At 42.6% G+C, this 24,554-nt stretch overlaps 1 protein-coding gene and 1 pseudogene across 1 annotated transcript; one reads left to right on the top strand and one right to left on the bottom strand.

The window, feature by feature from the left end:
- The first annotated feature begins 9,371 nt into the window (after positions 1–9,371).
- LOC125521828 (putative beta-1,3-galactosyltransferase 2) lies at positions 9,372–13,951 on the top strand. The gene is made up of 11 exons (XM_048686890.2): positions 9,372–9,940; positions 10,942–11,041; positions 11,141–11,199; positions 11,310–11,506; positions 11,637–11,700; positions 11,827–11,899; positions 11,993–12,113; positions 12,228–12,315; positions 12,405–12,530; positions 12,670–12,779; positions 13,300–13,951. Exons 1-11 carry the CDS (start codon positions 9,825–9,827, stop codon positions 13,446–13,448), a joined length of 1,203 nt encoding a protein of 400 aa, XP_048542847.2. The 5' UTR covers positions 9,372–9,824; the 3' UTR covers positions 13,449–13,951.
- Positions 13,952–19,135: 5,184 nt separating this feature from the next.
- Positions 19,136–22,769, bottom strand: LOC125525178 (uncharacterized; annotated as a pseudogene).
- Positions 22,770–24,554: the final 1,785 nt, after the last annotated feature.

Genomic DNA, 24,554 nt, shown 5'->3' with positions numbered 1-24,554 from the left:
TATTTTCTACCTTGATGTTTTTTATTTATTCAGATTATAAAAATATATTTCTACCATCAATATTACACTTTTATCACCATCTCTTCGTTGAACTAGTGCACCTATACAATTTTGCATTGTATTGGGTGTGTTGGGGACACAAGAGATTTCTTGTATTTGGTTACAGGGTTGTTTGCCAGAGACCATCTTCATCTTATACCTCCCACAGATTGATAAACCTTAGGTCATCCACTTGAGGGAAAATTGCTACTGTCCTATAAAACTCTACACTTGGAGTCCCAACACGAGTCTACAAGAATAATGTTGCGTAGTAGACATCAAGCTCTTTTCTGGCGTCGTTGCCGGGGAGGTGAGTGCTTGAAGGTATATCTTTAGATCTTGCAATTGAATCTTTTAGTTTCTTGTTTTATCACTAGTTTGGTCTATAAAATAACACTACAAAAAATGGAATTAAGGTTGCATCATATTATTCGTCTTTATAATGTATTTCGTGAAAATGGTGGAAAGGAAAATTGTGCTCAATTGATAGAAGAAGAATTTGATAGAATGTTTGGTATAAATGATGAGCATGGTTGCAATGTTGTTAGTATGAATTCTTTGAATATCCATGATGCTAATGATATGCAAAGTCATAAGCTTGGGGATGCTATATTTGATGAAGATGATATTTTTAGTCCCCCAAGATTTGATGTGCAAATTTATTATAATGATTGCATGCCTCCTATTTATGATGATTATAATGATGAAAGTGAATTTGGAGAGGTCATGACTTTATTTAGTGATGAATCCACCATTTTGGATGAGGCTTCAATTGACTATGATAACAAAGTTGCTATCTATGATGATTATGGTGATGACATGTATGCTATAAAGAATAATGAAAACCATGAAACTTGTCATCATGATTTTAATTTTCAATTACATGATAATTATTTTGTTGAGTTTGCTCTCACTACTATTCATGAGAATAATTTTGCTTATATGGAGAGTAATAAATTTCCTATGCTTGTAGATCATGAAAAGAATGCTTTATGTGATAGTTATATTCTTAAATTTATTCATGATGCTACTGAAAATTACTATGAGGGAGGAACTTATGCTTCTACACATCTCAATAATATCAAGTTTCCTCTCTTTATGTTGAAAGTTTTGAAGTTGCACTTGTTTTGCCTTCCTATGCTAGTTGATTCTTGCTCCCATAAATTGTTTGCTCACAAAATCCCTATGCATAGGAAGTGGGTTAGACTTAAATGTGCTTGCCATGTGATTCATGATGCTCTCTTTATGTTTCAATTCTTATCTTTTATGTGAGCATCATTGGAATCATCATGCCTAGCTAAGAGACATTAAAGAAAAGTGCGTGTTGGGTGACAACCCAACATTTACCCCTACTATTTTTGTGTGTTCACATGATTAGTCTACTGTAGTAATCATGTTTTATAGCTTTTGTTTCAATAAAGTGCCAAGTAAAGCCTTTGGGATTATGTTTGGTGATAGTTGATTTGATCTTGCTGAAAAACAGAAACTTTTGCACTCAGGAAAACAATTCTCATTTTTAGCAGAAGCGTGATAAAATGCTGATTCTTTTTGCAGAAGACTAATAGACAAATTACCCAGGTTTTCCTAATGTTTCAGAATTTTTGGAGTAGCATAAGTATGGTTGGAGTACAGATTACTATAGACTGTTCTGTTTTTGACGGATTCTGTTTTCTATGCATAGTTTGCTTGTTTTCTAATTTTCATGGCTTATATTGCTCAATATAAATTGTGGAAATGATATTATACAGTAGGAATTGTCTGGAAACAATTATGAATCTTGTCTTTGAAAGTACCAAAGTGAAATGGTTTCCTCTTTATCATACTAACCTATCTCACGAAGTTCTGTTAAGTTTTGTGTGATTGAAGTTTTGAAGTTTTGGGTGAGATGTCAATATGAGGAGAATAAGGAGTGACAAGACCCTAAGCTTGGGGGTGCCCAAGGCACCCCAAGGTAATATTCAAGGAAGATCCAAGCAACTAAGCTTGGGGATGCCCCGGAAGGCATCCCCTCTTTCGTCTCCAACATTATCGGTAACCTCACTTGGAGCTATATTTTCATTCGTCACATGATATGTGTTTTGCTTGGAGCGTATTTTCAATTTTACTTGTTGTTTGAATAAAATCATTGGATATAAAATCCTGAATGAAAAAGAATCCTCCCATGGCTAGTTAATTATTTGACTACTCAGTGTTCTTCACTTATATCTTCTTGGAGTAGTCTGTCATTTACTCACGTGCTTCACATATATCCTATGAGTAAATGGTTGAATGAATTGAATATCATAAATCTGAATTTATATACGTTTCATATGCTTACAACATGGGGAGTGATGACTTCACACATAATAAGTATAGGTAGTAAACTTATTGAAAGTTAGCAAACGCAGAATTGGTCACTTGAACAATTCATGAAAGAATATTGAAGGAAGAGAGATTTCACATATAAATATACTATCTTTGACATTTTTTGCAATTGAGCACTCATTAAAATATGACATGTTAAAAGGTTGATGTTGGACAAGGAAGACAACTTAATGGGTTATGTTTTCCTATATCCGAAACGTTATATTGTCTTGGATCATCCAACATGTTGAGCTTGCCTTTCCCTCTCATGCTAGCCTAATTCTTTGCACCAAGTAGAGATACTACTTGTGCTTCCAAATATCCTTAAACCCAGTTTTGCCGTGAGAGTCCACCATATCTACCTATTGATTGAGTAAGATCCTTCAAGTAAGTTGTCATTGTTGCAAGCAATACAAATTGCTCTCTAAATATGTATGATTTATTAGTGTGGAGAAAATAAGCTTTATATGATCTTGTGATGTGGAAGAAATAAAAGCGACAGACTGCATAATAAAGATCCATATCACAAGTTGCAATATAAAGTGACGTTCTTTTGCATTAAGATTTCGTGCATCCAACCATAAAAACACATGACAACCTCTGCTTTCCTCTGCGAAGGGCATGTCTTTTACTTTATCTTCTACCCTTATACAAGAGTCATGGTGATCTTAGTGAGGTTACTGTCATTGATCCACGTTTTTGTCTTTGTTTCTCCGGTAGAAATCTTGGGGCACTCTTTGAAGTTCTTAGTGTTGGATTGAATATTATGAATCTGAATTTGCTTTGGTGTTATTTTAGTACGAACTCTTGGTTAGATCGATCGGAAAGAATAGCTTCGTGTTATTTCAGTACGAACTCTAGGATAAATTGATCGGAAAGAATAGCTTTGAGGTGGTTTCGTACCCTACAAACAATTTCGTCTTATGTTCTCCGCTAGATAGGAACTTTGAAGTGATTCTTCGTTGCACGTTGAGGGATGGTTATATGATTCAGTTATATTAGCATTATCGAGAGATTGCACTAGTGATAGTACGGACCCTAGGCCTCATTTTCAAGCATTGCAATACTGTTTTTGTGCCCGTTTACTATTTGCTACCTTGCTGTTTTTATTTATTCAGATTATAAAAATATATTTCTACCATCAATATTACAATTTTATCAACATCTCTTCGCCGAACTAGTGCAGATATACAATTTTCCATTGTATTGGGTGTGTTGGGGACACAAAAGATTTCTTGTATTTGGTTGCAGGGTTGTTTGAGAGAGACCATCTTCATCCTACACCTCCCACGGATTGATAAACCTTAGGTCATCCACTTGAGGGAAAATTGCTATTGTCCTACAAAACTCTATGCTTGGAGGCCCAACACGAGTCTACAAGAATAAAGTTGCGTAGTAGACATCAGGGGCACTTCCTGCATCACCCTTTCCCCTTCAAGGAAAATACCAATGGAACCTCAAGAAGTAGCAGGAAGAATTTCTAGCGTCGTTGCCGGGGAGACATCATCAATATCTATCAGGTTCCTAATCACAAATCTCATCTCCTTACAATTTACATTATTTGTCATTTGCCTCTCGTTTTCATCTCCCCCACTTCATAAAAAAATTCATTTTATTCGCCTTTAAAGGAAAAACCAACGCAAGCTCAAGAAGTAGCAATAAGAAACTGTAGAGCAAGGCGACAGTGAGGAACAGGTCCAAGCTCCCCACATCTGCACTAGGTCTCTTCCATGTGGGCAGATGTAGCCTGTATGTATTCGTATATTTATACAACATCTGGAGGACCACATCTCCATAGCTAACGATGGTGTCTGACACCTCCATCTGACCAATTGTTATTTTGATAGGAATGAGCTCCCGGTGATGGTTCGTTCATTCCTGCATTGCTGCCGATCAAGCTGTATCTTATTAGATCCGATGGTATCCCTACGGTCTGTTGTGACATTACATGCATGATTCATGTGTGAAGATAACAAGCAAGGCCGCCATAGTTCAGCCATTCAGGTTGTTAGTTAAAAAAATAATTCCACAACCACAGGGCTGAGGAGCTGGTGATTTATTCTTGAGAAACGTATGATAGCTCTCAGGTGTCCCTATACCCTCATGGACAACAAATTGAAAAAAAACTAAAAAAAACTGATATTTTGTGACATCAAGTTTCTCAAACTTTGCGGACGCTTGCATGTTTTTGATGAGAAGTAACATGCGATGAGCATTACACATGAGAAACAAAAAATCTGTGTTCAAAACTAATCAAGACTTTTGAGAAGTGAAGTTATTTTCTTTTGTAGAGCTCCTTGAATGTCTTTTCTGCATGAAATCTTGCACACATCCACAAAGTTTGAGCATATTTGATGTCATGAAAAATCAGAATTTTTTGAATTTGTTTTCTATTTTTTAGAATATTACTGTTCATGTGGGTGTACGAACACGAGCCATTAGCAGGTCTGAATGCATGTCCATTATAAACTAATAATCTAAAGTTAGGGTTTTTCACGCCAATTAGTTGATCAGGGAGCATATTCCATGTCTAGAACTAGGGTCTGAATATTTTGGCCTCCGCTTCATAGGGAGACACCTTAAATTTTTTCGTTGTTGCAACGCACGGGCATTTGTGCTAGTAAGATGCATAAAGGATAAACATCACATGCAATTAAAATATGTGACATGATATGGCCATCATCATCTTGTGCTTTTGATCTCCATCTCCAAAGCATCGACATGTTCTCCATCGTCACCGGCACGACACTCTGATCTCCATCGTAGCGTTGGGGTCGTCTCGCCAACTATCGCTTCTACAACTATTGCTAATGCATAGCGATAAAGTAAAGTAATTACATGACGCTTTAGTGATTGACACGCAGGTCATACAATAATTAAAGACAATCCTAAGGCTCCTGCCGGTTGTCGTACTCATTGACATGCAAGTCGTGAACTTATTACAAAACATGATCATCTCATACATTAACATATATCACATCATATCATGACCATATCACATCACAACATGCCCTGCAAAAACAAGTTAGACGTCCTCTACTTTGTTGTTGCAAGTTTTACGTGGCTGCCACAGGAAACTAACAAGAACTGTTCTTACCTACCAAAACCACAACGGTGATTATCAGGTTTGGTGTTTTAACCTTCTGCAAGGACCGGCCTTAGTCAAATTCGATTCAACTAAATTAGGAGAAACAGACACCCGCCAGCCATCTTTATACAAAACAAGTTGCATGTCAGTCAGTGGAACCGGTCTCATGTACGTGGACATGTAAGGTTGGTCCGGGCTGCTTCATCCCACAATACCGCCGAATCAAAATAAGACGTTGGTGGTAAGCAGTATGAACATCACCACCCACAACTCCTTTGTGTTCTACGCATGCATATCATCTACGCATAGACCTGGCTCATGATGCCACTAATGGGTAATGTTGCATGGAAAACAAAAAATTTCTACGCACATGCAAGATCTATCCATGGAGATGTATAGCTACGAGATGGGGAGAGCATCTACATACCCTTGCAGATCGCTAAGCAGAAGCATTTATCAACGTGGTTGATGTAGTCGTACACCTTCACGATCCGTCCCGATCAAGTACCGAACGTACGACACCTCCGCATTCAGCACACGTTCATCTCGATGACGTCCTCGCCTTCTCGATCTAGTAAGAGAGTCGAAGTAGTAGATGAGTTCCGGCAACACGACGGCGTGGTGACGGTGATGGTGAAGAAAAATCTCCACAGGGCTTCACCAAGCACAACATAAACTATGACGGAGGATAAACTAGAGGGGGTGGGGTTGCCGGCACATGGGTGGGTGAATCTTGATGTGTTCCTGCTGCTAGCCCTGCCCCTCTATTTATATGTTGAGCCCTGGGGTCGTTTATTGGAGAAAGAGCCTCCTCAAAGTCGATTTAGCCTGCAAGGCAAGAGTCCTTCTCGGACTCCAGGACCAGACGCCAGGGTCATCGGGGTCTGGACCCTGGCCTCCACAAAACTTTCTTTTGCACCTTCCAAAAGCCCCATGAGCTTTACCCATTGGCCCAAACAAAGTGTTCTCGCACCGGAACATTTCGAGAAACATCTGAAACCCCTTCCGGAGACCAAACACTATTATCCCATATATCAATCTTTACCTCCGGACCATTCTGGAGCTCCTCGTCATGTCCGTGATCTCATCCAGGACTCCGAACAACATTCAGTTACCAACATACATAACTCATATGATACTATATCGTCAACAAATGTTAAGCGTGCGGACCCTACGGGTTCGAGAATGATGTAGACATGACCGAGACGTTTCTCCGGTCAATAACCAATAGTGGGACCTGGATTCCCATATTGGTTCCTACATGTTCTACGAAGAACTTTATCGGTCGAACCTTTTTGACAACATACGTAGTTCCCTTTATCTATCGGTATGTTACTTTCCCGAGATTCGATCGTCGGTATCTCCATACCTAGTTCAATCTCGTTATGGGCAAGTCTCTTTACTCATTTCATAATACATCATCCTGTAACTAACTCCTTACTCACTTTGCTTGCAAGCTTCTTGTGATGTTGTATTACCAAGAGGGCCCAGAGATACCTCTCCGTCATATGGAGTGATAAATCCCAATCTCGAATCATGCCAACTCAATAGATACCTTCAGAGATACCTGTAGAGAACCTTTATGATCACCCAGTTACGTTGTAACGTTTGATGGCACACAAGGAATTCCTTCAGAGTCCGGGAGTTGCATGATCTCATGGTCGAAGAAACATGTATTTGACATTAAGAAAGCAGTAACAATAAACTAAACGATCGTATGTTATGCTAATAGTTGGGTCTTGTCCATCACATTATTCTCCTAATGATGTGATCCCGTTATCAAATGACAACTCATGTCTATGGTTAGGAAACCTTAACCATCTTTGGTCAACGAGCTAGTCTAGTAGAGACTCACTAGGGACACGGTATTTGTTTATGTATTCACACATGTGTTTAAGTTTCCGGTCAATACAATTCTAGCATGAATAATAAACCTTTATCATGAATAAGGAAATATAATAATAACAACTTTATTATTGCCTCCAAGGCATATTTCCATCAATTCCGTCTCACGACTGTCACCAGTCACGTAGTCTAATAGTCGCTTGGACTGAAAGCTCGACTAGATCAAGCGGCGAGATACGCAGTCGATGAACCAGGCAAGGGCTCCACTTTACGTACCCTCCAAGTAGTTCGTCAACGTTATACATCTCCACACCCAATCAATTTACTTAGGCAATCACCGCCCTTCAGGAAAAGGCATCCATGACTGGCTCGGTGAGTTCTAGATCACTCTGCAATGCTAAGGCAAAGTACGGACTCAACATCCTGATGACACAACTTGATTTCCCAATCAAATGTCTAAATCCGATGACTTAGTTCTGAAGATGGTGATCAACGGTATGCACCTCCTCAAGTCCAAAGCTAGCAACGACCCACTCGGATAAGCATAGGCATTCCTCGAGATCACTCAGAATTTTTGATACGCTTCCTGACAAGCCATAAGACAAACTCCCTTCTAAGCGTATTCGGTATCACTAAGTCTATTATAAACTGCTTGTCCTTTTTTGATTAATTGCATCTAGGCCTCTCTTTAGGCGACCCAATCATGACCGCAGTCGGTTTCCCCACAGGAACCTTCCTCATCCAAGGAGTCGGTGCCATCCCAAAGACCTTGAAGAACTCGGGGGGGGGGGGGGGGGCTATTGATGGCATGATTCCCCTAGGGTAGGCCCATGACAAGGATTCGGCCTAGCATGGCCTATGGCCCTAGCCTTCATCAGGAGAATCGCTCGGTCGGGCCGGCATCGATAAAACACCACAATGTCCTTCCGACGTGACCAAGACGTGGTCAATCAAGTCGAATGTTACCCGCGACGCCATCAAGATTACTCTTACGGCAACCTGCTAATTCCATGTGTAACTGCCACCATTTTGGTGATTACTGCGCCATAGCTCATAACAACCCTTGTAACTCCACCGTCTCACCGTAGTATATAAGGTTGGAAGGGCGCGAGACATAGACATGTTCACTCAAGTCTACAAGCTAGGCAATTCCTCTGTAATAACTCAGCTCACACAAGAGAGAAACACATCCATGTAGAAACAGGGTATTTCCCCTATGACAGGGGTTGAACATGGGTAAAACATTCACTATGTGAAATCTCGTATCTATATCCGTTAGGTGTGACTTGCCTCTACAAAATCCTCAAATCATGAACATTGCCTTGAAATCCCCAAAATCGGACTTAAAAATCTCTTACCATATCCTATAAAACATTATTCAAAAATGGTGTCCGTCGGAAATTATCGTAACCACTTTTATCCTCTTAATGTGACACTAGGACAACAAAAATGTCCTTTCTAAAAATGTAAAACAAATCCTCTCTATACCCTACTTCATTTTTCATATCAAATTTTGACTTGTAATTTTCGTCAACAAAATGTGGGTTATACGTCATCAAAACTATATCATCCATAAGTTGTTTGAAACGTACATCCAATGGCATATACTCCCTCTGTAAAGAAATATAATACTTTTTATGGCATACACCTCACATTTTATTGATAAAAAATAATTCTCCAAGTTAGACATAAAAAATTGAAGTGCCTTGTATAAAAAGGCGGAGGGAGTTATAAAAAAACACGACACCCAAAGTTAACAAAAAAACACGGGACCCAAAGTACAGTTTACAGTAACAGTAGGCAGAGATTCTCCAAAACCAATCATTTGCACTATAAAATTCCCGGAAGATAAACACAAAGCTGAGGGTTTGACTTGACCATGGAAGAGCCAAATTTACAACTTGTCCCCACCAGTCCAAACCCTTCACAATCCAACTAACTTTACCCGGGCGTTAATGCTGACATGCCAGTGACAGTAATAATTCTATAATCCACCAAGAACCAAAGTTTAAACCAAGAAGATAACCACCAGATTAAGCCGGGCCGGTGCGCGCCCTGCCCCCAGACAAGCGCTGCCGAATAAATCTGGGCGGGCGCGAGATCCCTTGCCTCCCTCGGACTCCACACCGCCCGCTCGCTGGCTCACCCACACGCATCACAGATCGGAGATCGCACGCACGCACGCCCGCAGTTGGTGCGTCCTCCTCCTCGCGCTCCCCTTCCCCTTCCCCTTCACTTCAAAGACACCGGCCACTCGGAGCGAACCCGGGCAGGAATCCGGAGAGGGAAGCAAGGTGGAGGGAGACTTGCGCCTCACAAAAGTGAGAGCGAGAGCAGCGGGAGGTGGAGGTGGAGTGGAAGCAGGGACCATTAGATTCTTGATGCTCGGCTTGAAGTTTCTGTAGTGTGATCATGCTTTCCCCCAGAGTAAAGCGGCCCTGAGCAGCATTAGGTGACCCGGGCTTGGTGTTGCGGAGAGGGGAAGAGAGAGCGGGAGAGAGGGAGGGAGATGACGAGGGGGTCGGGAGGAGGGGACGAGCTGCTGTTCAGGGGCACCATCTCCCGGAAATGGACCTCTCTGCTCTGCCTCAGCAGCTTCTTCGTCGGCCTCATCTTCACCAACAGGTGCACACCATGCTTCTTCTTCCTCCTCCTCCTCTTCTCCTTCTTCTTTCCCGCTCCTGATTTTCTGTGAGTTCGCTTGGATGGTTCATCAAGTTTCGATCGCTCTGACGTTTCTGCATGCAGTTTTGCTTGGACCGCTCAGTTTCTTCTTTTCTTTGCATATTCGTGCTTGTCTCCTTGGACTTGCCTTGAGTTCTTGATGAGCTCCAGATAGCCATGAACAATGCCCGCCCGTGTACGTTCTGCCTGTTATTAGGCTTCTTAGGCCGCTTGCACACACGCAGAATAAATTTGCAGCAGCTAATTCCAATCATGTCCTAGCGAATGTCTCCGTCTCGAGCAGAGTCCTCTGCAAAATCACCGAATCCCATTGGTTTATCGACTTCCCTGTGATCACCTCACCCCATTTTTTCCAAGGGCCAGGCGAGTACTACCCAGTACCCACCCACAGGCCCCAGGGCGACCACCAATACTATAGCTGGCGTACCCCTCTCTCTGTCCGCACGACTGTTGCTGTAGCGTACTCCCACCGGAGTCGTGAGCGTGGAATTCCGGGGGCATGTACCCCGCGGTGTACTTCACTGGCGGATGAGTTGCTTCTTTATGTCTCAAGATCTTGCATCGCGAGCAGGCCACAGGGCCATTAAGCGCGAACTGCCCGCCCAGCATCTGCCACCAGTCTACCTGTCGCCGACAACATAGTGGTTCCTCCGTTTCAAAAAAAAACAACATAGTGGTTCGGTTTCTGTTGCCCCAGCCCCACCACCCGGAAGAACACAAGTGGTTTGGCTAAGTAGTACTAGTAGTAGTAAAAGTATAATCACTTTCACTTTTGGGGGTACTTGATCCGATAAAAAATTCGGCAGTGGCTTACTAGCTGATCACGAACAGCTACAAGTACTCTTCTTCCGTTTTTCTGGTGTTTTCTAATGTTTAGGCTCTTGCTATCGCAAATGACTCTGTTCGGCGCTGTAAATTTTATTTGCTGGTTGATGATGCAGGATGTGGACCGTCCCGGAATCCAAAGAAATCATCAGGAGGTCGGCCCTCGAATTGGACAAAATGAATCTCGTCTCTTCTAGTGATTGTGCGCTCAAAAGCGTAAGCATACATATATCCTTCCACTTGTCATGTCTGATTGCCGACTTTCGCTTGTGTGATGTGATCACTGATCCCTCCTTTCTTTTGAAAATACAATAGATCAATAACGAGCCAAAAGACTATGTTGGGCAAGTCCAAAGAACTGAAGATGCTATACAGTAAGTAGACCAAGTGTCGAAACAGTAGATCATTTTCATTCTACTTAGAAATTCTGAGACCACACTGAAGTGTTGGGTGGAGGCTTACAAATAATTCCTTGTGCCATCAGGACGCTGGACAAGACAATATCAAACTTGGAAATGGAGCTAGCCTCGGCCAAGGCGACGCAGGACTCTATCCTCAACGGCGGCGTACCGTCGTCGGAACCGGCGGCAAAACGGAAGTACTTCATGGTCATCGGCATCAACACCGCGTTCAGCAGCCGGAAGCGGCGAGATTCAGTTCGCGCCACATGGATGCCTCAAGGTTCTTGCAGTTTCTTGTTCCTGCCTTAAGATACTTCCTCGTAACAAAAATTCCATGAGCTGCTTTTCGCTGCCTCGGCGCCGACCTTGTGTGATGTGTCCCCTGACCTGCTTTGCCGGATTTACTGCAGGGGAGAAAAGAAGGAGGATGGAAGAGGAGAAGGGCATCATCATCCGTTTCGTCATAGGTCATAGGTTAGTCCATCGATCATGCATTGCCTTTATAAAAAAAAGCAGTGCACTTTGACATTTTGTATGGTTAATCTACGTTAACCCAACCATAAATTCAGATTACTGACATCTGAAACTTGCCCTTTCCAGTGCAACATCTGGCGGGATACTGGACAGAGCAATTGACGCGGAAGACAGAGAGCATGGCGACTTCCTGAGGCTGGTAACTTCCTTTGAACGCACAACACAGTACTGACTGATGATTGTATGTAGCCGTAGTACAGCAGTATTAACAGTCACTCATACTGTCATGCAGGACCACGTTGAAGGGTACCTGGAGCTCGCAGCGAAGACGAAATCCTACTTCGCCAAAGCCGTCTCCACGTGGGACGCAGAGTACTTCGTCAAGGTGGACGATGATGTGCATGTAAACATAGGTCTGTGCTACATTATTGCAGATCTTGGAGGTCTAAAAGATAGTACACTGTTCATTTAAATGAAGCTGTCTCACTGGTGTGTGTGTTGACGAGATTCGACCGTATAAACTGCAGCAACTCTTGGAGGCATATTGGCCAGGCATCGTTCCAAGCCCCGAGCCTACATCGGCTGCATGAAATCAGGCCCGGTCCTCGCTCAGGAGTAAGCTCGCTCGCCACTGCTACGACGCCTTTCTTCTTGCATTGGTTCCCTTGCAGCAGCTGCTGAGATGAAGTTGTTGGCCGTTTCAGGGGTGTGAAATACCATGAGCCGGAGTACTGGAAATTCGGCGAGTGGGGAAACAAGTACTTCCGGCACGCGAGCGGTCAGCTGTACGCCATCTCCAAGGATCTGGCCTCCTACATATCAATCAACCAGTAAGCAAATGTTAAGAATGTTTTTTGTGCTCCCTTCTTGTGCCGACTGACTGAATTTTCTACGCACAAGTCAACACCTGCCCATCGCATCGCTGACCATATATAACCTAACCCTGATGATTGGATGGCGACATTTCAGGCATGTTCTCCACAAATATGCCAACGAGGATGTGTCGATAGGGGCCTGGTTCATCGGAGTAGATGCCGAGCACGTCGACGATCGCCGGCTCTGCTGCGGCACGCATCCAGGTACTGAATTGCGTCCTCTTTGAGACGAATTCGTCGGTGGTAACATAACATGCCAGTCGGCTACCGCCTGTATGTGGCTGCTGATTAATATTTTAGCACACACAGCTTAGTCGGCCTGTATGCAATCATTCCGCAAGGCAGCGTAAGTATTCTTTAATGTGTATGTAGTTCGGATCTGGAGCGGTTGGCAGTCAACTTCAGTAAGTAGGTGTGGTATCAGCTGTCATAAGCATGTGCTTCTCGACGTTGTTGTTAGGGTTCCTCGTGTGCCATCAGTCTTTCCGGACATTAGACATCTCATCTTTCCCTTTTTTTTCTTAAACTAACACGTCGCCTCAGGTACAGTTTCTTCGGTGAAGTGTAATGACAAATATGCTGAGTATTCATCGATGTGAACTAAAATTTGATGACATCTGACAGAAAACTCTTCTACATAGACCTATCAGTATAGAAAGAAGATCACTTTTTCAGTCAAAATTCGGACATATTTGAGCTAACTGTTCATGTCACAATTGTGCAGACTGTGAACGGAAGGCTCAGGCGGGGAACGTGTGTGCTGCGTCGTTTGACTGGAGCTGCAGCGGCATCTGCAAGTCGGCGGATCGGATCAAGGAGGTCCATCGGCGCTGCGGCGAGAGTGCGAACGCTATCTGGAACGCAACCTTCTGAACTGAAGATTCTTCAGACTTTAAGCGCTGCTGAAAGGAGAAAGACACATAACATCCGTATACAATTCTTGCTTTAACGGAGGGTGGCCGGATATTATAGCGATCAACTGGTATATGTCAAGGTGGTGGATGAAAGAAAATTCATTGGTGGCCCCTTCAGAGCGTGGGATGCTTGTACACTCATGTACAACTACAAGCTCGGCCGACATGAGGAGCTTTGTTCTTCCTTCTTACGTTAATTTTTTTAAATCTTGTAGTGGTTTGATTGATTAGGAATTGTATCAGTGTACGTAGGGGAGCTTTTATGTTTTAGTGCTTGAAAAGATCCCAGCAAGATTACTTATAAATATGAGGAGATAGTGGAGAGGGTGATGTGGTGATAAAAGAGTGGAAGGAGAGGGAGATCGGCGGGGTTCTCCCCCCACCATTCTTGCCAAATGCTCATTGGTGGTGATGTATGCTATCAAGTTATAATAGCATAATAAGATATTTTTTGGATTTCCAGTTGGAGTTGTGCGCGAGCGTCCACGTGGGATGGTCTTCTTGCTTGCTTTCCTTTTAGAAAATATATTTCTTGCTTGCTTTCCTTTTAGAAAATATATATATGAAAAATCTAAATTACTTTGTTGTTGTATTGATATGATCATTGTGAGGAGTATATATTTACTTATTTAGGCCATGTTCTGGAACTCTCCAGCATCAAATCCAGTCGATCTCCATCTGCAGGAGCTATAAATCGCCCGTTGCTCTCGTGAGCATGCTAGTCGGCCGACCCTTTACTGTAGCAGTGGGTTTTTTTTCCCTGTGTGGTTTTCATCAGCTTTTTCACTCGTTGCGACCTTTTTTCTGTTATTCATTTATTACATTTCATTTGTCTTTTTGGTTTTATTTTTTCTGGTTTTCACAGGTTTTCTTTGGGGTTTTTTCCTTTTGTTTATTTCTCTCTTTTCAACTTTTTTCAACACATGACCTTTTTCCTAATACATCAGGAATATTTTTCTATACAAATTTATCATTTTTTTGAATATTTTTTTGACGTCTATTCTTTTTTCAAACACATTGTACATGTTGGGTACATATATAAAACATTTTTATACATGTTTAACATTTTTTTCAAATATATGGTTAACCATTTTTTCATATACATGATTTTGAACAGTTTTCTGAATATGTACCAAACATTTTACGAATACATGTTGAAAGAACTATTTGAATGTTACAGAACATTTTTTTTATCTATGTGAACATTTGTTTACATCGTATAAACATTTTTTTAAGTGACACAAATATACTTTTGAAATGCATGAGCTTTCTTTAAATGTAATGTCTGCTTTTTTTAATGGTACGAAACATTTCTTTGAATTAAATAAACATATTTTATATTGTAGTCATTTTCTAAAATTTTCACATACATGTTATTGAAATTCATGAATATTTTTAAATTGTAACAGACATTTTTTGAATGGTATTAACATTTGTTTAAAATTAAATTAACAAAAAACTTTGTAAATTTTTCACAGTCACCTTTGTAAATCATTTTTTCCACTAAAATTTTCAGATATATCTGAGCTGATCTTTCTTGTCACCATTGTGCAGATTGTGAGCGGAAGGCTCAGGCGGGGAACGTATGCGCCGCGTCGTTTGACTGGAGCTGCAGCGGCATCTGTAAGTCGGCCGATCGGATCAAGGAGGTCCATCGGCGCTGCGGTGAGAGTGCGAACGCTATCTGGAACGCAACCTTCTGAACTGAAGATTCTCCAGACTTCATACTACTGAAAGGAGAAAGGCACAGAACATCCACATACACAATTCTTGCTTTAACGGAGGGCGGCCGGATATTATAGCGATCAACTGAAACATGTCAAGATGGTTTTTTTTTAGCCGAAACCGTAGACGTTCTACGGTATTTCTATATTAAATAAAGTAAAGTATATTTACAAATGGCTAAATAGCCAACAACAGGACATCAGCCAACACCAGTTTTAGGAAACATAACTATCATGAGGAAATTAGAGATTATGCTCGACCCAACTGGTAATCAACTCAGCTTTCTTTGCCTTTGCTCTCAGCCTAGTCATTTCCATGCCTTCCCGGAGATAATGTTGCCAGGACCCATAACTTATTGGCACCTTTTTGAAGATTTTATCATTTCTGATCATCCAGGTGCTCCAACAGCCCATAATCACCACTTCCATTGCAATATCTTTGGGCAGCTCTCTGAGAGTGAAAAGAACTTCATCATATGTTGATGTGCCTCTGTGTTTAGCAGGAGTAATTCTATACCAGCAGTAGCTAGCAAATTGGCAATCCCAAAAGAGATGTGTGCTGGTTTCAACAGTAGAGTCTGAACAAAGGGCACAGTTGTAATCATCTAGATGCATACTTCTGCGCTGAATCATATTCCTGGTGCTCAGTCTGTCATGGAGCAAAAGCCAAAAGAAAATTTTGTGCCTGAGCCTACAAGACGTTTTCCAAACTTTCTGAAAGATCTCATGAGCATTGCTAGGACCAGACATGGCTTTATAAATGGTCATAGCTGAGAATTTTGGATTATTGCCTGCCATGATCCAAGAGTCTTTGATTGTTATGTTTGCCCTAGTTGTCAAGATGTTGTGTAGAGCATTGAACTGTTGGTATGCCAGGAGAGATAAAGGTCTATGAAACATAGTGCTCAAGTCTACATTCTGCTGAGCCTCTGCCAAGGTGATGTTAGCAGAAATAGCAAAAGAATGCAGTTCAGGGTACTGTGTGTTGAGAGGCATGCTTAACCACTTATCTGACCAGAAAAGTATTGTGTCTCCTCTGCCTGCTTTGCATTTTGTATGTGCCTTGAAGGTAGGAAGCAGTTTAAGTATTGTTCTCCACCAGAAGGATCCAATCATTCTATCTCCTGGCAGGCTGTTTTGATAATAAGCTTCCCAAACAATATTAACCCAGGGGATGTCCTCTTTGTTGAGGAACTTATGCAGAAACTTCATGAGAAGGGCTTGATTGTGAGCCTGCAAATCTAGAACACCCAAGCCACCATGGGATTTAGGAAGGCAAACTTTATCCCAAGCAATCAGAACCATGCCTCTGTCATGGGTCCCATATTTCCTCCAGAAGCAATTCATCATATAGAAGTTGATTTGTTTAAGCACAGTCTTTGGGATCATGAGAGTACACATGAAGAATGTAGGCATACTGGAGAAAACTGATTTGAGAAGAGTTAGCTTATCCCCAGATGATAGCATGGTTGAGCAACTAAGCAATCTGTTCTCAATTCTCTTCAACATAGGCATGAAGTCTTGAACTTTGGGTTTAGAAGAGCTCAAAGGGAGACCCAGATAAGTGTGAGGCCAACTGCCAATCTTACAACCAAGCAAAGCTGATAGTTCCAGCATTTTCTCATGAGCAGTGTTAATTGAGATGAGAGTGGACTTGGCATAGTTAATCTGGAGGCCAGAAATTCAGCATAGTGCAAAAGCAGGTTCTTGATATGCATAACTTGCCTAAGATCAGCCCTAGCTATAAGCACAGTGTCATCTACATACTGTACAATTGGGAAATCAGTAGCAGAATTATGTTGCAAAGGTGCCTGAATTAGTTGATTTCTCATGGCCTCATTAAGCATGCTTTGAAGGATATCAGTAGCAAGTACAAAGATGAGGGGGGATAGTGGATCTCCTTGCCTGACCCCTTTTAAGCATAAAAACTGTTTCCCAGGTACAACCATTCAGAAGGATAGAGGAATATCCAGCGCCATAAATCATCTTGACCCAGGTGATCCACTTCTCACCAAATCCTTTGGCTTGCAGAGTCTGAACAATAGTGTCATGGCTAAGCATGTCAAAAGCTTTCTCAAAATCCAATTTCAGCATGATGAGCTCTTGTTTACTCTGATAACACTGATGAATATATTCATATGCCCATGCAAGACAATCTTGTATGCACCTCTTATTCAGAAACCCATACTGGTTCTTATGCACCATATTTAGAATGTAACCTTGCAGTCTATTTGCCAAAAGCTTTGTGATAATCTTAAGAGTGTAGTTGAGTAAACAAATTGGCCTGAAATCTTATGGGTAAACTGCAGAATCCTTCTTAGGGATCAGAGTGATGAAAGAATAGTTAATTCTTTGACGATTAACTTTTCCAGAGTGAAAGTCTTCAATCAACTTATAGAAATCAGCAGCTATAATGTCCCAGCAGTTTTTCAAGAAAGCAACATTAAATCCATCAGGCCCTGGGGATTTATCTGCAGGCATGCTATGCACCACCTTGTCAATTTCTTCTTTAGAAAAAGAGGCTTCTAGAGCAGAGAGATCATCCAAAGGGTTTAATAGTTGGTGGATTTGGAGAGGGTTGCTGGTGGCTGCTGAAGTGCCCATTCTTGCTTTAAAAGCCCTTAGAAGTATGGCAGCCTTGGCATTGTGTTCATGATGCTCCAATCCATTCTCATCCTTCAACACTGCAATACAATTATTCCTCATTTTGATAGTGGCCTTGGCTTGAAAGTACTTAGTGTTGGCTTCTCCCACTTTGATCTGCCTAATAGTTGCTCTCTGTTTCCAATAGACTCTTTGATGCTCTAGTATGACATGTAAATGTTCCTTAACAACATCTCTGCCTTCTTTTTCATCAGTGGTCAAGCTTCTGTATTCCTCAAAATAATCATAACAAAGAATAAGGAAATTAGAATTGTCAATGACCTTCTTCAAATCAGAAAGACCCCTAGCCCAGTTCTTCAGACCTTTCCTCAATCTTCTAAACTTGGTAGCAATCACTTTAGCACTGTCTTGTACATCCACTGGTTGTGTCCAAATATTCTGTACAACCTCTCTGAACTGATTATGTTCTAACCAGTAGTTCTCAAATCTGAAGACCTTGGATTTTGGGATGTTTGTGCCAATAGAAATCATAATAGGAATATGATCAGATGTAGTTTTAGCAAGAGGAAGAGCCAAGGTGCTAGGGAATTTAAGAGTCCATGCTTCAGAGGTAAAACACCAGTCCAATTTCTCCAGCAAAGGAGCATCTTGCATATTACTCCAAGTATAATTTCTGCCCTTTAAAGGGATTTCAATCAATGCATGTCTGTTTATAGCTTCATTTAAAGAGAGCATATCATCAATGGACCCTCCTTCTCTGCTTCTATTATGAGGGTACCTGATATAGTTGAAATCACCCATAATAATCCGGTTTGCATCATCAGCCATAGGAAAGTTCTGGAACCAATTGATGAACTCTGCTCTCTCATTGGGTTGACATGGCCCATAAACATTAGTCAGAAACCAGGAATCACCATCCAACTTAGAAGAAAATTGGATGGTCAAAGAGAAATCATTGATATGGTGGAGTTGGCCAGAGAAGATGTTGTCATTCCAAGCAATCAATAGACCCCCAGAGGCACCCACAGAAGGAAGATAAGAGAATTTCGAGATAGTTCTAGGACAGAAGTTCTTGAGATAGGCTGAATCAATCTGCTCCCTCTTGGTTTCCTGAAGACAAAGGATGGCACATCTTGATTCCTGCACTTTGTTAGAGATGGCCGTCCACTTTTTTGGATCATTAAGACCTCGGATATTCCAATTCAAAATATTCCAATTTCTGTTCATCATAGGGATATAGAGCAGTACTAGCATTCACAACACTTGAAGGAGGAGAAGTAAGGCATATAAAACCCAGGACAAGCAAAAAGGAAAGATCTTGCAGAGGGATATACCCAAAAGTCTGCATCAGATTAAACATATGAAAAGTGCTCCAACAACTGTTCACAAGGGACAAGGACAACAGATACATCAGACACATTGCATACATAAAGGTCTGATAGAGGAACTAAGTCTCTCAAGCTCTCAGGAATGGCTTTAGAGCCATTTCTTGTTCTTCTCCTTGGTGCCCTTGCCACCTTCCATCTCCTGGCCTTCTCCCTTTCCTTTCTTAGATCTCTTACTGGGGAGACCTCCTGGAATCTCCTTGTCCGGAACCTTACAGAAGGAGGAGTTCAGAGATTTAACTATTTTAGTAGATAGAGTAGGAGGTGAAACATGGAAAGCCAGACTATTCTTATCTCTACATACTGCTTGCTTGAAACCTTTAGATAGTTTTTGTAGTCTGCAACTCCTCCTTACCTCAGTTTCCACCATGGGGATGTTATCCTTCCTCTTCTTGTTTTTATGGAGAGCAGAGGTAGAAGAGGCTGACATAGATTCAGAAGCACACTTGTCCTCTGATGTCTCCACAACATGTTCCTGAGAATCCTGAGAAGGAGTAGATGCAAGACATGCCAAGACATCACTACCATGATAGATCTCAGGGACAGAGAAAGGAAGAGTAGAATTACAAGAAGATGCTTGCTTGATGATTTCCCAAATTGTGGATGAGATGAATTTCTTTTCCCAAGGGAATTTTTCTGGATTAAGGAAATTAACTGAAAGAAAGTTGACCCAGTCTGAAGGTACCTGAATAATGTTGTCACTGTTAGGTTTTGGAGCAAAGTGTTGTTTCCAAATCCATGCACCTTCCTTACCAAGCAGGGCTTCCTCATTGACTTTTTGTAGAACCTCATGGTCTCTAACAGAGGAGGATTCTGGGCAAAGTGTGTGGTTCTGGTTAGCATAGGCTCTGATAGGGAAGCCAGGTGGAGCAGATAATTCAAAAAAGTTGTCTGTACCTGTATTCTCCTTAGCCATCTCTAACTCTTTATCATTAACCTGAGCAGCTAAAGGCAGGGGGTGACTAGTGTCCTTCACTGTTTCCATAGCCACCGCAGTGTTCTCTGACACCTCAAGTCTCTGCATATTATCAGGCTTAGAGATGGAATTCAAAATACTAGCATTAGCCAGTATTTCAGAGAGCATAGGGTCATCAACAGAGTTTCTGTTGTCCCAAATTCCAACAGTGTTGAGAGCTGCAATCATGGGGTCTACCAGCTGGGCCAGTGGCTGCACATGGTGAGCATGTTGTTGCACAGGCAAGGGATCAATATGTTGGGCTCCAGGTAACTCCTGCAGGCCCAAGACAGGCAAAGGTATATCTTGTTGGGCCAAATCCTGCTCCAGTTCTGGTCCATTGGGCTGCACTTCATTCAAATCTGGTATCAATGCAGGCATTGGCTCCATAGGGCCATTGGCAGATGCATCAGAGCTCATACTGTTGTCGGGTGGAGCTTGAGAGCCAGTGAGAATACTATTTGCTTCATGTGCCACATTAACTTCCTCTTCCATTGGATCCATCAGATCATTAAGAGCCAGAAATTCACCTGCATGGAGCTCAATATCTGCAATTGGTGGTAAAGCCCAATGTCCCCAGCCTGGTAAATCCCCACATCCTCCTCAACCTCCTGTAACTGATTGGCCACCTATCCTTGTATTGGTTGTAGAGTAAGTTGGAGATCAAGCTGGGGATTGTTCTGCTGGTCATGTAAATGAACATCATCATGCTCATGCTGCTGAAGTGGTCCAAGAAAATGGTTATGTTGATTTGGATGGAAATTGAGTTGTGCACGCGCCGGATGTGGATTACCAAAAGGATCAGTTGGATCTTCATCAGGGACCTCGGCTCCCAAAATCTGATGCTTCAAAATAACTATTGGGACAGTGAGGGAGTCAGTCTGAAAGTCATAACCCTCCCCAAAGACAAGGCTAGCAGGGATGTCACTCAACTGCTCCACTCTCACTTTAACCATCAGATTGGCAGGAGTACTTCTATTCCTGTCCCAGCTTAGGAATTTTCCAAATTTACTGACAGCATTGTTGAGTTCTTGAATGTCTGTTCTGTCAAACGGATAACCACAAAGAAGTATCCAAGCGTCTCTGTTCATAACTACCCGTCTCTAGTTCAGGCCCTTATTGTGTGGTTGGAAAACCACATGAACATCAGTGAAAGGGTGGGGACTATCAGTAACCAGTGAGTCCCTATCAAAGACACTCGCTAGCTTGATGTACGCTTGGCCAAAAGGACATGGCCCAATCTCTAAAAACCCTATGTGCTTGTCATCCAAGAAGTCAGTGAGTACCTCTCTGATCGTAGAGAACGCCACCGGAAGATTGGGCATAGGAACAATCGTGGCGATGGCCCATTCCTCATGGGAAGCCGGCGCCGCACCATTGATGATCTTGATGCGCGCGGGTCTTCCTTCCACCTCGATGCTTTGGTGGTTTGGCGGAAGAAAAGGCGTTGGGTCGAACGGGAAGGTGGCCATGGCACCTGCTCTGCTAGTCTGCGGCAATGTGGAAGATGAAGCTATGGGGTTTGGATTGGGCGAGATTGTGGCTGCTAGAAGACGCTGGGCGACGGAATTTTGGAAGGAGCTACAAAGAGGGCTACCAACCCGGCGGAGAGGAGGGGCATTAATGCGATTAGCAGGGGCGGCCGGCGGTGTGACTGCCTGATTAGTCACAGTCGCGGGAACAGTGGCCACTTGCCTCGAAAACTCTACCGTCGGGCGACTCTGAGAAGTGGGCTTGTAGACCGGGTCTTGTTGGGCCTGCGAGTAGCAATCTCGTCCAATGTGTCCCCATCTCTTGCACTTGTGGCATTTGATACAATTCTTACAGTTGGGCCAGATATGGCCCGGAAGAAGACATCGGACGCAGTAGTCTCTCTGTGGGCCTTTTTGAAAACGAGATGATCCCGCCTCATGTGTAGTAACTGACGAATAATGGGCATTAACTCCTTGTTGATGAGCGGCATGAGTGGCAGGCGGAGAACGCGCAAGATCCTGACGATCGACCGGACGAACCGCAAGGCTAGAATCTCTGAAGGTAGCAGGAGATCTAAGAGCTTGAAGATAAGATTTCCTAGGATGGTTTCTGAAGATATGGGTCCATTCATCCTCTTTCTCTTACAGATATTGATCTAGTTCCCAGCTGGAATTAGGACCTCCATCACCCCAAAGAAGGAAATTGATATTGATTAGGGGGAGCGAAACATTCCCCTCTTTGATAATGGAGAAACCAACTTCTTTGGATGAGACGGAAAATTTGAAAGACCAATTCTGAAGACGAGATACCTTATAGAGAGAAGTGCGCCCACCAAAGCAAGAGAGGAGGATAGTGCTAACTGATTCCTCAGTGAGGCTGATACGAGATCTGGTGAACTCGGCAACAAGGATCAATTCCTCCATATCCTTCCCTTCCTCAAAGTTGATCGTGACACCCCATTTTCTCCAAACTTCAGCCGCGAAGTCCTGTCCTCGGTCGAAATTTAGATCTGCAAGTGTTAGAGTTGTGTCGAATATTATTGTACAAGGTAGGTTACAGTTGGACTCTGAGTCGTACGGTGTGTAGATAGGATTACGGAGTCGTGTCCTATTAGGACACCTGTATCCTAAGCCTCTCATATATAGCGGGGTAGACACATGATGTAACTCATGCCAACATAATAGCACAGGCACGCGGGGGAGCCGGCGGCGTGTGCCGGCACCCGGGCGGCCAGGGTGCGGTATTATAGCAGTGTCATGGGGAGACGCGCCCGTAGTCATGCCCCGGGGATGTAGCCATGCTGGTGAACCTCGTTAACAAATCTCGGTGTCGATGCTCGTGTGATTGCTTGGTCCTCGGTAGATCGATGGAGTGCCTCAGATTTATTCTAACAAGTGGTATCATGAGTAAGGTTGCGAAATTATGTGGGAGAGGCATTCTTCTCTCCCCGGTGTAATAGATAATGCTTGGTCTAAAAAGAAAGCTAGCAACTTAGGAGATGTTGCTGCAAATCTCAAAACAGTTATGACAGAACTGAAGGAATGGAGTCGAGAACATTTTGGTCATGTCTCTAAACAGATTGAACGCTTGCTACAGAACTAGAGGATTTGCAATTAAATAATGAAGAGAGAGCGGTGATTAAAGAAAAGATGTTTGTTTTGGACGAACTTTTGTACCGTGAGGAGATGTTGTGGCTTCAACGGTCACGTATCACTTGGTTAAAGGAGGGGGACAGGAACACACAATATTTCCATAGAAAGACAGTGTGGCGTGCTAGGAAGAATCTTATCAGGCAACTGCGCAAAAGTGATGGTACATGGAGTTCTGTTCCTAGTGAAATGGAGCTGATGGCTAGCTCTTATTTTCAGGAGTTGTACACTAAGGATCCTACCTTGACATATGAGGCTCTTTTAGGGTGTATCGATACAAAGGTTACACCCCATATGAATGAGTTACTTGATGTGCCATTCACGGAGAAGGAAGTGGCGGATGCGCTATTCCAAATTGGCCCCATTAAGGCGCCGGGACCAGATGGTTTCCCAGCGAGGTTTTTTCAGCGGAACTGGAACATATTGAAGGAGGAGATTACAACAGCCGTATTGGAATTTTTTGCAACCGGAAAGATGCCAGCAGGAGTCAATGACACGGCTATAGTTCTTATCCCTAAGGTAAATTCACCGGCTGACCTGAAGGATTTTAGACCTATTAGTCTCTGTAATGTCATATATAAGATTGTTTCCAAATGTTTGGTAAACCGACTGCGGCCTCTTCTCTCGGATCTTATTTCGGAGAACCAAAGTGCATTCATACCAGGGAGACTTATCACTGATAATACAATTATTGCCTTTGAGTGTATACATCATATCCAATCTGCTCTTCAAAGTCAGAGTTATTGTGCGTACAAGTTGGATCTTTCGAAGGCGTACGATCGCGTCGATTGGGATTTCTTGGAGAAGGCACTTCTGAAGTGGGGCTTCTCAGGTACATGGGTGAGCCGGATCATGGAATGTGTTAAATCAGTGAAGTATTCAGTCAAGTTTAATGGGAAGTTGTTGGCCCAGTTTACACCGACAAGGGGACTTCGACAAGGTGATCCTTTATCACCTTTCTTATTTCTTTTTGTGGCTGATGCTTTGTCCGCCTTGTTACATAAAGCAATACGAGATGATGGCCTAGAAGCATTAAAAATTTGTAGAAGAGCTCCGGAAATTTCTCATCTTCTATTTGCGGATGATACATTGCTCTTCTTTCGGGCGAGTTCTGAACAAGCGACAATTGTCAAGGGGGTGTTGAACACATATGCGGAGGCTACGGGACAACTCATTAACCCGGCGAAGTGTTCCATCTTGTTTGCAGACAATTGCCCAGTGACGACCTCAAATGAAGTTAAAAATATATTGGGAGTTGCTCAGGAAGTATTTGAA

The sequence above is a fragment of the Triticum urartu genome, chromosome 7A, assembly GCF_056163025.1.
Source record: "Triticum urartu cultivar PI428250 chromosome 7A, HENAU_Tu73, whole genome shotgun sequence".
Taxonomy (NCBI): domain Eukaryota; kingdom Viridiplantae; phylum Streptophyta; class Magnoliopsida; order Poales; family Poaceae; genus Triticum; species Triticum urartu.
Note: the sequence above shows the minus strand (reverse complement) of the source record. Positions and strands in the feature narration are given on the sequence as shown.

Excerpts from the sequence above, each read along its gene's own strand:
- LOC125521828 (XM_048686890.2), top strand. The coding sequence starts at position 9,825 with ATGACGAGGGGGTCGGGAGGAGGGGACGAGCTGCTGTTCAGGGGCACC. Across the intron at positions 11,200-11,309 it reads AGAACTGAAGATGCTATACA|GACGCTGGACAAGACAATAT; the intron begins GTAAGTAGACCA and ends TTGTGCCATCAG. Across the intron at positions 11,507-11,636 it reads CGCCACATGGATGCCTCAAG|GGGAGAAAAGAAGGAGGATG; the intron begins GTTCTTGCAGTT and ends GATTTACTGCAG.